This window comes from Mercenaria mercenaria, chromosome 7, assembly GCF_021730395.1.
Source record: "Mercenaria mercenaria strain notata chromosome 7, MADL_Memer_1, whole genome shotgun sequence".
NCBI lineage: Eukaryota > Metazoa > Mollusca > Bivalvia > Venerida > Veneridae > Mercenaria > Mercenaria mercenaria.
In genome coordinates, this window is record NC_069367.1 from 87,406,774 (window position 1) to 87,423,428 (window position 16,655).

The window sequence follows — 16,655 nt, forward strand, 5'->3', positions numbered from 1 at the left end:
TTGATTCAGACTGAAAGTAGTTGTTCCACATCATCTCCCAAATCACATGACACAAGGCACGTAACTCGGGTACCAATATTTAATTGAATTAGAATTTCAGGTTAGAAGTTTTGATGCACTTTCACTCTATCTCAGTTATTACCAAATGGATTTGATTCAAAATAAAAAAATAGTTTGCTCACCTTATCTCTAACATCATATGACAGAAGGTGCATAACTCTGGCAGCAATTTGTCATGAATTATGCCCCCTTAGAATTACTTAGAATTTAAGGTTAATTTTGATGCATTTTCACTATATTTAAGTTATTATGAAATGCATTTGATTCAAACTTAAAGTAGTTGTTCCACATTATCACCCGCATCATATGACACAAGGTGCATAACTCTTGCACCAATGTTTAATGAAATATGTGGAGCTGCCGTAGCGCAGTGGTAGCACGTCCGCCTTGAGATCGAAGGGTCCCCTGTTCGATCCCGACCACTGCCTTGGTGATAGTGTCCTTTTCAAGACACTTTAATTCCACATTGCCTCTCTCTCTCTCTGCTCTTAGAGGTTGGTTCCGTCTGGAATGAGTCGAGAGAGCCATTAATATAAGTTGTAAGAACTTGTTTGGCAATTGAGAATAAATAAATTAGTATAAACTAAACTATGAATTATGTCTCCTCCAACCCCCACTGGGGGACGTATTGTTTTTGCCCTGTCTGTTCGTCCTTCCCTTCATCCGTCTGTCACACTTCATTTCCGATCAATAACTGGAGAACCATTTGATCTAGAAGCTTTAAACTTAATAGGTCGGCAGGGCTTGTGGAGTAGACGAACGCTATTGTTTTTTGGGTCTCTCCATCAAAGTTAAAGGTCACAGGGGTTTGAACATGGAAAACTGTTTCTGATCAGTAACTTGAGAACCACTTGACCCAGAATGTTGAAACTTCATAGGATGATTGGTCATGCAGAATTTATTAAAAGTCAAGGTCACAGGGTCTGAACATGGAAAACCATTTCCGGTCAGTAACTTGAGAACCACTTGACACAGAATGTTTAAACTTTATAGGAGGATTGGACAAGTAGAGTAGATGACCCCTATTGATTTTAGGGTCACTCTATTGAAGGTCAAGGTAACAGCTTACAGAACAAGGAAATCCATTTTGGTTAGTAAGTTGACCCAGAATGTTGAAACTTCATAAGGTGATAGGACTTACAGAGTAGATGACCCCTATTGTTTTTGGTTTCACTGTATTAAAGGTCAAGGTTGCAGCGGACAGAACATGGTAATCCATCCCTAGTCTTGAGAACCATTTGACATAGAACTTTCAAATTTCATAGTGTGATAGTACTTACAGAGTAGATGACCCCTCTTGATTTAGGGGTCACTCCATCAAAAGTCAAGGTAACAGGGGTCTGAACATAGGAAACACATTTTAATCAATAACTTTAGAACCATTTGACCCAGACTGTTGAAACTTGATTGGATGATTGGACATGCAGAGTATATGACACCTACTGTTTTGGGGGTCACTTGATCAAAGGTCAAGGTCACAGGCGCCTGAACATGGAAAACTGTTTTCCAGTTCATAACTTGAGAACCACTAGGCTCAGAATGTTGAAACTAAGTGGGATGATCAGATATGCCAAGTAATTATCACTATTGCAGCCTACCGTCAGTGTCTCTTTGACTTTTGCTCCTGTCCCCTATTGATTTCTTGCATTTGGGGAGACATGCACTTCTACAAATTGACATTGCTGGTGACAAAATCAAATCAGTACATTGTATAAGGTACCTAGGGGCGTTCTTAGATGAAAATCTTAGTTTTAAGGATCATTTCAAGAGAAAATGTCAGACCGCAATGGTTAATTATCTTAGAATCAAAAATATTAGAAAATACCTTACTAAAGAGGCTACTGAAATTCTGGCATTATCACTGGTCATTTCACATATAGATTATTGCAATGCAATATTGTATGGTATTCCTCACTGTGAAATTCAGAAAATGCAAAGGATACAGAACATGGGTGCCAAACTCGTTTTAAGACTCAGCAAATACGAAAGTTCAAAACAAGCTTTGTTCCGACTGCATTGGCTTCCTATCAAAGCTAGAATTGAATTTAAGATTTTAACTGTCATGTTTAATTGTTCAATCGGCCAAGCTCCATCTTACTTGACTGAATTATTATCGGAACAAGTACCAAAACGTAGTTTAAGGTCTTCAGACTCTGTTACAGGTTGTTACGAGGTACCATTTAACAAACGTAAAACATTTGGCGATAGAAGTTTTCAAACTGTAGGGCCGAAACTATGGAACAAACTACCATTAGAAGTGAGAAATTCTGATTCGGTAGACACTTTTAAGAAAAAGCTCAAAACACTGTTTTTTAAAAGCTTTGAATCGTGGTTCTGATTATTTCTCTGTTGGTGCACTGAATATAGTAGAGATGCTGAGTATACTCTATTATGTAGTGTGATCGACGTATGCTTTATACGCAATGTTGTAATTTGCACTGTACAGAATTTTTGTCAAATATGTTGTGTTTCATTGTTTTCCCCCGACGAAAGTCGGAGGGATATAGTTTTGGCGTTGTCCGTCCTTCCGTCCGTCTTTCCGTCCGTCCATCTTTCCGTCCGTCCGTCTGTCCGTCCGGAGCCATATCTAGGAAATGGTTGGGAATATTTATTTAAATCTTCATATACATGTTCACCACTATGAGTTCTTGCGGCCCGTGAAGTTTCAGTCAGATTGCCCAAGTAACACCAGAGTTATGACCCTTAGAAGTTTCTAGTGTTAACTATATAGGGTACTATAAATATGGCAATTTCTGCATCATAACTTTTGATATATTTGACCTAGAACTATGAAACTTAAACAGAATTTAGATCACCATAATGTGGTTGTGTACACACAATTTCGTTTGGATTTATTGTAAATTAAGAGTTATTGCCCTTTAATTGTATAAAAATCCACATATTTGTACATAACAAACTTACCATTTGGTAGAATTTCATTAAATTTCTTTCATTCTTTTCCATGAACATTTATTGTAAACATGTGAAGTTGTGTACCCACACCTGGTCACCCACTTGCCTTGGTCACACCCCCCCCCCCCCCCCCCCCCCCCCCCACCCCAAAAAAAAAAAAAATTCATTATTTTACATTTTTTTCAGACAAACTTCATAAACATGTTCACCATGAGGTTATGGGGCCCATCAAGTTTCAGACAGATTGCCCAAGTAACATCCAGAGTTATGGCCCTTAGAAGTTTCTAGTGTTAACTATATTACTTAGGGTACTATAGATCTATAGATATGGCAATTTCTGCATCATAACTTTTGATATATTTGACCTTGGACTATGAAACTTTAACAGAATTTAGAGCACTATAATGTGGTTGTGCACACACAATTTTATATGGATTTCTTTTGTAACTTCAGAGTTATTGCCCTTTAATTGTCTAAAAATCCACATATTCGTACATAACTTACCATTTGGCAGAATTTCATTAAATTTCTTTCATTCTTTTCTGTGAACATTTATTATAAACATGTGAAGTTGCACACCCACACCTGGTCACCCACTTGCCTTGGTCACCCCCCCCCCCCCCCCACAAAAAAAAAACAAATAATAATATATTTTTTTTTCATTTCTTATTTTAGATTTTTTTCAAACCTTCCATGATTATTTATCAACATGCAAGTTCCCCCACCTCACTCCTGACCATACAGTCATGCCCACCACTGATCATGCATCCTCTGCCACCCCCCCCCCCCCCCCCCCCCCCCCAACTTCACCCTTTTAACCCTTTTTTTTTTTTTCATTTTTAATTTTCCATCAACATGTGAAATTTTGTTTCCTCTCCCCGTTACCCCACCCCCACCCCACCCCCTAAAAAAAAAAATAGATACATGTTAAGTTGTGACTGCACAAACCTAAATGCCCTCAGCCATGTTCAAGATATCTTACCTGTGTTCTCTTAAGGACATCTGTTCGTTTAAGTTGAAATGTACATGTTAATCAGCAACACCTGGTGCCAAACCACTCAAAGACAATATTTTGTTCCAGTTAAACTTCAAGCTCACATTTCAATTAACTGCATTTAATTTTAAAAGCTAAGCTTATTACAATAAGCATATCCCATTCAAAATAAATTCTTTAGTCAGGATCAAAGTATCATACATTTATTATGTACTCTTTAATTAAACATTTGTTTTCTGTTAAATTGATTTTGACTAATGAAATTATTTGCTTCTTATTAACATCCTTAACTTTCTGACGGATATATTTTTGCCATTCTTCACCACAAACCCTTTCGGCGGGGGATACCAATTCATCGAATTTGCTTGTTTGATACCATTATGTATATAATTTATCATGATTTTTCGTTTTTAATTTAATGTACAACGCCAGTGAATATACTATATGTAAAATTAGGCGTTTAATCAAATAAAGCAGTTTCAGTTTTTCAGTTTTTACAAAAGCATCCTCTAGTTATGCCCCCTTTTTGCTTAGAATTGTACTTACATAGTGTTTTAGTACACTGTCTTTACCTCTCTTACTACTTTATATGTTTGACACACACTCAAGCTATTATGCAATATCTTCATCCACCATTGGAGTCATTAAACACTTCATTGACAGCTCCAGTTTCCTCAGATGTGCCCAGTTTCACTATCCAGTATCGAAATAGTTGAGCAGGCTGTCTCCTGTGACAGCTTTTGTTTACATTATGTATTTTTATATTTATATAGGGTACAATCGCTTTGAATCAGGCGCCATTTATCCGAGAAAAGGCCATTCTACTAGTTAAACTGATGGTACATATAGGGAAAAGATTCATTGATGATCAGGAACTAAATGCACAATTTCTAGAACTTGTCATCATCATCTACAGGTAATTATTATATTTATGAGACACAATTTTCTTTCAGTGCACAAAAGACAAAGTTCTGTTTTTCCTTTAGACATGTTTATTTAACCATGCTAGATGTCTGTAATGAACTTGTCCATCTTCCAATTTGGACAGAACCATTAACTGTTATAATAGTGCAGGCATATGGTGAAAAAATCATGCTGTTTGCGGGAAAGGCATCAAACTTGATAGAAAGCAAGAATATGGTGTCTTTGATAACAAGTAAAAGGAATTAAGTTCGAAAAAATTAGTATGGCCGAAGTTATTCAAAATGTCAAAATGGCTGCCATTTATAAAAAAATGAATAAAAGTAAGGTAAAGATCAAACTCACTCAATAAATGTTTTTAGCCAGTTTTTAAATCAATTTTATGCAAATACTGATTAAGACACTTTTTAAGAATAGATTTCAGCTATTTATGGTTTTTCTTTACTATATATAATTACAGAAATTGAGTTACTTCCCTTTGTTGCAGTTTCACTATTTATACCACAGATGGCTTGATCTCTGCAGAATGTTAAAAATCCTAAAATATCTATAAGAATAGTCTTAATCCAAATGACAAAACAAAGTGTAATAAAAATATTATCTGAACATTTTTAGATGCATAGGGTAGAGAATACAACTCAATATTCAGACTAAAGTACTTCATGTATGTTGTCGTTAGTTTGTTTTTCCACCACATAAATTGAATTAAACACCTTTCCAAAGATTAATAAATAAAAAATAGCACCAAGAAAACTTCAGATCATTTTTATATTGCTTACTATACTTAATCAAATAATATTCCGTTTTCAATGAGTTTTTAGCTCACCTGTCACAAAGTGACAAGGTGAGCTATTGTGACCGCTTGATGTCCATCGTCCGCAGTGCGTCGTCAGTCGTCAGAACTACATGGCCTAGGGCTTTGATATTTGGTATGTAGCATCATCTAGGGGTCCTCTACGAAGATTGTTCAAATTATCTCCCTAGAGTCAAATATGGCCCCACCCCGGGGGTCCCAAGATTTACATAGACTTATAATTATAGGAAAAAAAAGTTTAAAAATCTTCTTGTCTGAAACCACAACACTTAGACCTTTGATATTTGGTTTGTAGCATATGGTCCTCAACCAAAATTGTTCAAATTGTACCCCTGGGGTGAAAAGAGGCCCTGCCCTGGGGGTCCCAAGTTTTATATTGACTTATATAGGAAAAAGCTTTAAAAATCTTCTTTAGCAATCCAGATCAAAGTTGAATGTTAAATCAAATGCACCCAATTAGAAAATATTCACTATATTATGTCCCTTTGATGTTTATGCTCTCCATGTTCAAGAAGAGTTACATTTCCTTGATCACAAAATTTTCTTTAACATGAAAATATTAAATGCTCATAACTCCACTCTTCTGGTTAAAATATTGTCTATATTTCTGTTTTTGAGAAATATATGGACATTAATTTTGTCTTCATTTCAAAGCTTTTTAACTTCAAACCTATGATTTGAAAAACTTAGGTACTATCTCTACATGTTGTAAATAATAAGACTGAGGAAGATTGAGTAGAAATTTTTAGGTTTGAGTATGTATTTTCGCTGCTAGCCCAATGGGATTCCTTCTATGATCAGATGTTCTAGTTACAATCCGAGTTGCTGAGTTCTGGCCTCGTGTTCACAAAACGGTCTCAGCTGAGTTTGAGTTTGAAATTTTAATATCAATTTTACTGAATCCTGAAGGCTAAATACCACCAGACACTGACCATCAGTACTGGATAGTCATTTCAAAATAGTTAATAACTTAAAATTTTGTTTTAAACATGCTGTTTAGATATAAATGACAATTCTAATATGAACCGATTCATTTTCCTATTAAACAAAGAAGGCGGCTGAAAACAGTGAATTATTATACAACAATTCAATATTGTGATGTCATAATTATTACGTCATAGCGCCAAACGGCATAACGGCGCGCTGGAAAAGAAACCAATTGAAAATGGGCAAATATTTAATGAATGCAGTCAAGAATATACTTTAAATCCTTGGTAACGTGTTAGAATTGAAATGATATATCTCATTTAGTGATTTGCTCTTAAATAAAATCATTTTTTGTCGTTCAGATGCATATTATGATATTACTTGGGCTGCGCCCTCGTGATATAATTTCTTCACATCTGAACTCCAAAACAATGATTTATTCAGCGACAAATCACTAAATGAGATATATTATTTCTTAAATAATGTTTTGTGAATGGTGCCAGTACATGTTGTTGTTTGTGCAATATGGTGCTATGAATACCATGAAACAACACATTGCAGTGATCAAATGCGAGGTAGGAAAGCAATTGGTAAAAATGTTTATTGCATCACAGGTTAGGTACCATCTGGTCTGACCTATTATGTACAATTGTGGATACACAGCCCTGCATACAGAGTTGAACATGTTAAGGATGCATGCTGCAGTTTGGGGTAAAAAAATCCTAATAATATAATTTTTTCAAACTTTATATATGAACACAGTGTCATGTTAGAAAGAGAATTTTGAAAAATATCAAAGGTCACCATGCTTGTTCAGGAGTTATCTGCCCTTGAGTATGCAAATTTTAAGATAAAAACCAGTTTTAAAGGCAGATAACTCCTAAACAAGCACGGTGACCTATGATTGTTTTTGCATTTTTCTGTTTTTAACATTAAACTGTGTTCATATATAAATTTGAACAAATTCTATTATTGGGAAATTTTTACCCCATCTCTCATACAAGAAACTGCAGCAAGTTGTCTTTAATGTCTAACACTGTCTGAGATTCATCTATTCCTCACATTCATAGTTGCAGAGTCACTGATCTTCCTCAACATGTGGAATTATACTTTGATATCAACATTATTATTTCTGTTTTCTCAGCATTGAATTTGAGCATGTTATAATATGTGGTAAAACCAAACTGTAGCTTTTATAGGTTTAAATGGAAAGAACAACTGAGAGGTGTTGGTGTAGTAACAACAAATCATTCAATAGCACCTCCTTTTTTCACTAACGGCAAATATATGTAACTTTGGGATTTAGTTTGTGACCCATATGTACACTGTATTTCATGAACATAGCAACATAGTGTCAATAACTCCCCATGAATTCACACCATTTGAGAGTGATTGCTTAGATACCGACCTTCAAAATGATGCTCATGTCAGTTTTCAGTAACGCTTGGGCCTAGGATCATGAAAGTTGATAGGAAGGTTGGTCATCACCAGCAGATGACTCCTATTGATTTTGAGATCTGTATGTCAAAGGTCAAGGTCACAGTGACCCTGAACAGTTAAACAGTTTCCGGATGATAATTCAATAACGCTTGGGCCTAGGATCATGAAAGTTGATAGGGAGGTTGGTCATGACCAGCAGATGACCCTATTGATTTTGAGGTCAGTATGACAAAGGTCAAGGTCACAGTGACCCTGAACAGTTAAACGGTTTCCGGATGATAACTCCAGATTGCTTGGGCCTAGGATTGTGAAAGTTGATAGGCAGGTTGGTCATGACCAGCAGGTGACCCCAACTGACTTTGAGATCAGTAGATTAAAGGTCAAGGTCACAATGACCAAGAACAGTAAAATGGTTTTCGGCCAATAACTCAAGAACGCTTGGGCCTAGTATTAGAAAAATTGATAGGAGATTAGTCATGTCCAGCAGATGACCCCTATTGATTTAGAGGTCATTAGGTCAAAGTTCAAGGTCACATTGGCCAGGAACAGTGAAACGATTTTTGGATGGTAACTTGAGAATGCATAGGCCAAGGGTCATGAAAGATGATGAGGGTTTATCATGACCAGCAGATAACCCCTATAGATTTTGAGGTCTGTAGTTCAAAGGTCAAGGTTACAGTGACCCGGAACATTTAAACCATTTCGAGACAATTACTTGAGAACGCTTTGGCCTAAGATCATGAAACTTGATAGGGAGGTTGGTCATGACCAGTAGATGACCCTTGTAGATTTTGAGGTCAGTAGGCCAAAGGTGAAGGTCACATTGACCCAGAACAGTTAAACCCTTTCCAGACGATACCTTGAGAATGCTTGGGCCTAGGATCATGAAACTTAATAGGGAGGTTGATCATGACCAGCAGCTGACTCCTGTTTACTTTTGGGTCAGTAGGTTAAAGGTCAAGGTCAGGTTGAACCAGAACAATAGAACTTTTGTTTACAGTGAGCATATAATTTCTGTTCCTTGTGCAATTACTGAATGCATCAAGGGGAGCATTTCGTGTTCGACGAGCTCTTGTTACTATATGTTCTATATAGGCACTGGACACTATTGCAATTTTGCATGCATTCCACCCCCCAACCCCCCCCCCCCCCCCCCCCCCCCCCCCTCCACCCTAAAATTACCTGAACTCAACAGAACTATTCAAGAGAAAAAATTCCAGCCACAATAAACATGGGGTTGACCAGCTCTTTTTAGCTCACCTGTCACATAGTGGCAAGGTGAGCTTTTGTGATCACCCTTCGTCCGTCGTCCGTCAACAATTTCTTGTCTGCACGATAGTGATTTCATTTATGATTTTATTTTAACCAAACTTGCACACAACTTGTATCACCATATGATCTTGGTTCCTTTCTTGAACTGGTCATATCCCATTATGGGTTCCAGAGTTATGGCCCCTGAAAGGGCCAGAATTAGCTATTTTGAGCTTGTCTGCACAATAGCAGCTTTATTTATGATTTGATTTTTACCAAACTTGCACACAACTTGTATCACCATAAGATCTTGGTTTCTTTCTTGAACTGGCCAGATTCCTTTATAGGTTCCAGAGTTATGGCCCCTTAAAGGGCCAAAATTAGCTATTTTGACCTTGTCTGCACAAAAGCAGCTTCATTTTTGATTTTATTTTAACCAAACTTGCACACAACTTGTATCACCACAAGATCTCAGTTCCTTCCTTGAACTGGCCAGATTCCATTATAGGTTCCAGAGTTATCTATTTTGACCTTGTCTGCACAATAGCAGCTTCATTTATGATTTGAATTTAATCAAACTTGCACAAAACTTGTGTCAACATAAGATCTTGGTTCCTTTCTTGAACTGGCCAGATTCCATCATGGGCTCCAGAGTTATGGCCCCTTAAAAGTCCAAAATTTGCTATTTTGGCCTTTGCAGCCATATAGAGACTTCATTTATGGTTTGATTTGATACAAACTTGCAAAATATCTTCAACAACAATAAATCTTGGATTCCATGACGAATCTGTCAGATCCAATCGTAGGTTCCAGAGTTATTTTATATCTGATTACCTCCCCTGATTGTAATCAAAATGGATTTATATCAGTAAATACTTATAGGACTTATTTGAAATTTCATTATTGTCATTAGTTGGACTGAGACAATCAGGGTAGATAACTATGGACTGATTTTATGTCAAATTACCTCCCTTTATTTCAAATTAAATTGGGTATATCTCCGTAACTAATTAAGATACTGATCTGAAATTTCATTTATGTCAACAGATGGACTTGGACAATCAGTGAAAATACATATTGACTGAATTTATGACAAATTACCTCCCTTTATTTTTAGCTCGACTATTCGAAGAATAGTCTAGCTGTTCTACTCACCCTGGCGTCGGCGTCACACCTTGGTTAAGTTTTTGCATGCAAGTACATACAGCCATCAATTAAAGGCATATAGCTTTGAAACTTATTTTTTCTTTATCTACATCAATTACCAACCTCACTGGGTCAGGTCCAATAACTCTCCAAAACTAATGCAGATATTGATTTGAAACTTCACATGTGTCTTCGTGGTTATAAAACTAGTTGATAGCAGCAAGTCCCATAACTCTGACTTTCATTTTGGCCAAATTATGCCCCCTTTTGGTCTTAGAAAATTCTGGTTAAAGTTTTGGGTGCAAGTACATACAGCTATTTCTAAAAGGCATATTGATTTGAAACTTATTTTTTCTTTTTCTAGATCAATTACCAACCTCACTGGGTCAAAACCCATAACTCTGACATGTATTTTGAACAAATTATACCCCCGTTTAGACTTAGAAAATTTTGGTTAAAGTTTTACATTCAAGTTACTATCTCCAAAACTAATGCAGATATTGATTTGAAACTTCACATGTGTCTTCGGGATTATAAAACTAGTTGATAGCAGCAAGTCCCATAACTCTGACCTTCATTTTGGCCAAATTATGCCCCCTTTTGGACTTAGAAAATTCTGGTTTAAGTTTTGCGTGCAAGTACATACAGCTATTTCTAAAAGGCATATAGATTTGAAACTTATTTTTTCTTTTTCTAGATCAATTACCAACCTCACTGGGTCAAGTCCCATAACTCTGACATGTATTTTGAGCAAATTATGCCCCCTTTCAGACTTAGAAATTTTGGTTAAAGTTTTACATGCAAGTTATTATCTCCAAAACTAATGCAGATATTGATTTGAAACTTCATGTGTCTTCGGGGTTATAAAACTAGTTAATAGCAGCAAGTCCCATAACTCTGACTTTAATTTTGGCCAAATTATGCCCCCTTTTGGACTTAGAAAATTCTGGTTAAAATTTTGCGTGCAAGTACATACAGCTATTACTAAAAGGCATATAAATTTGAAACTTATTTTTTCTTTTTCTAGATCAATTACTTACCTCACTGGTTCAAGACCCATAACTCTGAGCAAATTATGCCCCCTTTTAGACTTTGAAAATTCTGGTTAAAGTTTTACATGCAAGTTTCTATCTCCAAAACTAATGCAGATATTGAATTGAAACTTCACATGTGCCTTCGGGGTTATAAAACTAGTTGATAGCAGCAAGTTCTATAACTGATATGCATTTTGGTCAAATTATTCCCCCTTTTGAACTTGAAATTCTTTTGATATTTTACCTTTTTGGGTAAAATTTTCCTGCTTCTAGGACAATATTTGAATAGTCGAGCTTGGCTGTCTTACGGACAACTCTTGTTATCTAAATGAATACACCTTAGCAGCTTCTAATGAGATTGGTTTGAAATGTTATTTATGTCTTCCACAGGGGTGTAAAAAAAATTTCCACACCACTCGCCCTGCAGGACTAGTAGCCAGTAATATCTACTCGCCCTTAGTGAACAGCCACTCGCCCTAATAATTGACACTTTTAATACTGTCACTTTTATGAAAGGAGTATTATGTACAATAGTATTATTTCCCGAAAAATATTTATTTTGAAAAGTGTCTAAAAAATTTGGACACAATAATCATCGCCCATCCACCTGTGTTGAAAGAGAGGAAAGAAAACGTTAAAGATTATCGGTAATTATTCTGTTGATAAACTAAGTAATTGACCTTGTTTTCATGATCAATTTACACCCCCACAAAGAGCTAAAAGAAGTGTGTCAGTATCTTGACATCTGAAGTGGAGATCAAAGCGGTATTTTTGCTCTAGATTGTCATGGCAATACGTCATGTTTTCGCGCCATGTGACACATCACTGTCTGATCGTACCGCATCGGTTCTTAAAAATGCTGAGAAATAGAAATCAGTAAAAAGTTTCTTCTTTAATTTGTTATCAAAAGCAAATGTGCTATATCCCGTATAAAAGATAATTGTCTCAAAGAATAGTTACTATAGTGGATATCCTACCTCTGTGACCTATTTGCTCTCAAGGAATTTACATTATTGTTTGACAAGAAAAACTTTTAAATTGATGGTCAAAAAATACATGTACAAAGATTCATTTAAAACTTATTAAAAACCGCAATGAAATCACATTGCTTTATTTTAAAATCGCATTTCTATTTACGTTCACGAGATCACGTAACCTGTTCTGTCGCACTAACAGAAATCTGTTTGCCAAAAATCGTTTTACTCCATGTATTGTAATTGCTGCCGCTTTTTCATTATTTAAGATTTTTTTATTCTGTTTTTTGTTCTTTCTGGTCAAAAGTCTGAATTTTATGCCCAGAGTATTCATCATTTATTTACTTTTAGAAAGAAATAAGTAACTAAGATCGCGCTGTTTGAATTTTTACAAATGATTATATGAAAATTCGACCGTTTTTATAGAATTTTGCCTACATTTCTGTCGATATCTTTTTAAAATCATTATAGAATTCAAATAGTATTATTTCTCAACAAGTGTTGAAAACTTGATGCGAAAATGTTAAAAAATGAATGCACTACGCACGGTTTTTGTGTACATGTCGATATAAATTAGATATTTAATATGATAGGTTGCACGTGCTTGTGGAATGGAAAATTACCGGCATGACGTTTTGATATCTTTATGATTCGCGGGTAAATTCCAGTCAATCCAGGTAGCGACTGAACCATCTCAAAGTTTGTTGACATTTTGGAATTGTAATTTCTGAATTTTGGTAAAGTAAGGACGTAAAAAACCACTCGCCCGATCGGTCGAGTATACAGCGAGGTCCACTCGTCCTACTCAGACTTTAACTCGCCAATGCGAGCGGGCGAGTGGAATTTTACACCCCTGTTCCATGGTAAGAAACAGTCATATTAGATAACTCTTGATGGAACATTTATCGATATGAATGCTTTACTAATATATTGTTGTATAGGCTTGTACTCTGTATCTTCTACATGCATAATACCAATGCATGATTACCTCCCCTGATTTTAATAAAAATGGATTTATCTCGGTAAATATTTATAGAACTCATTTGAAATTTCATTATTGTCTTTAGTTGGACTTAGGCAATCAGGGTAGATAGCTATGGACTGATTTTATGTCAAATTACCTCCCTTTGTTTCAAATTAAAATGGGTGTATCTCAGTAACCAATGAAGATACTGATTTGAAATGTCATTTGTGCCATCAGATGGACTCGAACATAACTTTTGACTGAATTTATGGCAAATTACCTCCCTTTATTTTATGTAAACGAATATATCTCAGCAGCATCTAATGAGATTGGTTTTAAATGTTATTTAAGTCTTCAAGGGTAAGGAATAGTCATGTTAGTACAAAAATGCAGCATTTGAGCCTAGGACCCTCAAACTTGGTATGGAAATTGGCCCTGACTAGGTTAAAAGGGACTGTTACAAGAAAATGTTTATCCTGATGATATTTAATGTGTATGCATATGTGCTGTATGTCAAAACTTGATCATATCATTTTGAGCAATGGTTCTCAGGTGAGCGATACAGGGCCATCATGGCCCTCTTGTTTCCACCATTTTGAGCCTAATCACATGCGTATGAAGAATACTCTATAAAATGGTTTTGTGTCTTTGTATTTTTTCCCATGTATTTGTATTTAATATTCATATTCGTGATCAATAATAATAATAATAATTATGTTCTTAATTTACACAATTCATGAAATAAATCACTACTTTAAATTCATATTTTGTGGCCATTTGGATAACACAGTAGCAAACAGTATATGTCAGCAAATACAGTATACAGCCGTAAATATCATACTGTGTAAATATTGAGCATTTTTTTCATTTTTAGCTCATCTGATTTTTTCATGGTTCGCACAGGTCCTTGAAAGTCCTTGAATTTGATCCTAAGTCCTTGAAAAGTCCTTGATTTTTTTCTTCCAAAAATCCCCTGAAAAAGTACTTGAATTTTGAAAAAAAAGGTAGAAAAGTCCTTAAATTTTGCTAAAAACGGGGATGCAATCGTATTGTAGGGGAAAAATACAAAAAATAAATAATAAATAAGTCAAAACGAGCGAAAAAACGGTGTAAAATAAAAATACATGCACACCCACGGAGGGAACGCTAGTTGAACACCGTTTCGGTACGGAAGTTAGATATGGAATAGCGATTTTCACAACATTAAAATATTATGCGCAAGGTCATTGTAGCGTGACTATCAACAACAACAATGAGTGGCCCAAAAAATAAATGTAGTTTCGCCAATAAATGGCTTACACAGGATGATTATTCATCGTGGTTAAAGAAGTTTAAGTCAGACAAGCATAAGTGTATGTGATAAACTCATTGATGTCGGAACTATGGGAGAAAGTGCGTTGAAATCACACGCGAAAACAAGAAGTGAAGTCCCTTGAGGACAAATTGAAAACTACAGATGTAGTCTTGAGAGCTTGAAAGACTTATAAAAAACATGTACTAAGTATGTATACAGGCAAATATAGCTCATAAAAGGTAATCCCATTGAAGATCTCATAAAGGTTAAGATATGCTATTGTAGCTTATGGAAAATAAAACTGTTCTGTGACTTTTCTTTTGTCATAATGCCTTATGAAGAGCCTAAATGGTTTTGTAATTTAAGATTTAAAGCGATTAAAATAGTCCTTGAAAATCCATAAAAAGTCCTTAAAAAGTCCTTGAAAAGTCCTTGAATTTTTTTTGCCAAGTCCTGTATGAACCATGTTTTTGAAAAAAAATGATGAGTTATTGTCATCACTTGAGCGGTTGTCGGCGTCGGCGTCGGCGTCTGCGTCGGCGTTGCCTGGTTAAGTTTTATGTTTAGGTCAGCTTTTCTCCTAAACTATCAAAGCTATTGCTTTGAAACTTGGAATACTTGTTCACCATCATAAGCTGACCCTGTATAGCAAGAAACATAACTCCATCTTGCTTTTTGCAAGATTTATGGCCCCTTTTGTACTTAGAAAATATCAGATTTCTTGGTTAAGTTTTATGTTTAGGTCAACTTTTCTCCTAAACTATCAAAGCTATTGCTTTGAAACTTGGAATACTTGTTCACCATCATAAGCAGACCCTGTACATCAAGAAACATAACTCCATCTTGCTTTTTGCAAGATTTATTGCCCCTTTTGGACTTAGAAAATCAGTTTTCTTGGTTAAGTTTTATGTTTAGGTCAGCTTTTATCCTAAACTATCAAAGCTATTGCTTTAAAACTTGCAACACTTGTTCACCATCATAAGTTGACCCTGTATAGCAAGAAACATAACTCTGTCCTGCTTTTTGCAAGATTTATGGCCCCTTTTGGACTTAGAAAATATCAGATTTCTTGGTTAAGTTTTATGTTTAGGTCAACTTTTTCTCTTAAACTATCAAAGCTATTGCTTTGAAACTTGCAACACTTGTTCACCATCATAAGCTGACCCTGTACAGCAAGCAACATAACTCCATCCTGCTTTTTGCAATAATTATTGCCCCTTTTGGACTTAGAAAATCATTTTCTTGGTTGAGTATTATGTTTAAGTCAACTTTTCTCATAAACTATCAAAGCTATTGCTTTAAAACTTGCAACAGTTTTTCACCATCATAAGTGGACACTGTACATCAAGAAACATAACTCTATCCTGCTTTTTGCAAGAATGATGGCCCTTTTTAGACTTAGAAAATCATGGGTAGGACAATATTTCTATTACACAAAAAAAATCAGATGAGCGTCAGCACCCGCAAGGCGGTGCTCTTGTTTTAGCTCACCTGAGCCAAAGGCTCATGGTGAGCTTTTGTGACCGCTCAATGTCCGGAGTCCGTTGTCCGTCCGTCAGCATTTCCTAAAAAAATCTTCTTCTTGAAAACCACTTGGCAGAACTACACCAAACTTCACAGGAATGATTTTTGTAGAGACCACACCATAGCTCTTCGCATTCTTCGATTTTTCAAAAAAAGTGGTTTTTACAAGAGCACCGGTTACGATTAAAAATGTAAACAATGGACTCTGTCTATAAATTATTTGAATGAATGAATGTTCGTCGATCTTAGTCATAATACTGATTGACAGTAAGTGCTAATGACTCCATGTGTTGCAGAAAGGTATTTAGTTTGTAACTGTAATTTCCTATCAATTGATATCCTCTCGAAACTGGTAAAGTAATTGCTTATATTTGGACAAAGCCCACTGTCTTTGCCATT

At 35.7% G+C, this 16,655-nt stretch overlaps 1 protein-coding gene across 1 annotated transcript in view; it reads left to right on the plus strand.

The window, feature by feature from the left end:
• Window positions 1-16,655, plus strand: part of LOC123555187 (transformation/transcription domain-associated protein-like) — a 28,587-nt gene that overhangs the window by 1,171 nt on the left and 10,761 nt on the right. The window contains exon 2 of the mRNA XM_053548873.1: window positions 4,741-4,883. Within this exon, the coding sequence (XP_053404848.1) occupies window positions 4,804-4,883 (80 nt within the window). The 5' untranslated portion in view covers window positions 4,741-4,803. The remainder of the gene's footprint in view (window positions 1-4,740; window positions 4,884-16,655) is intronic.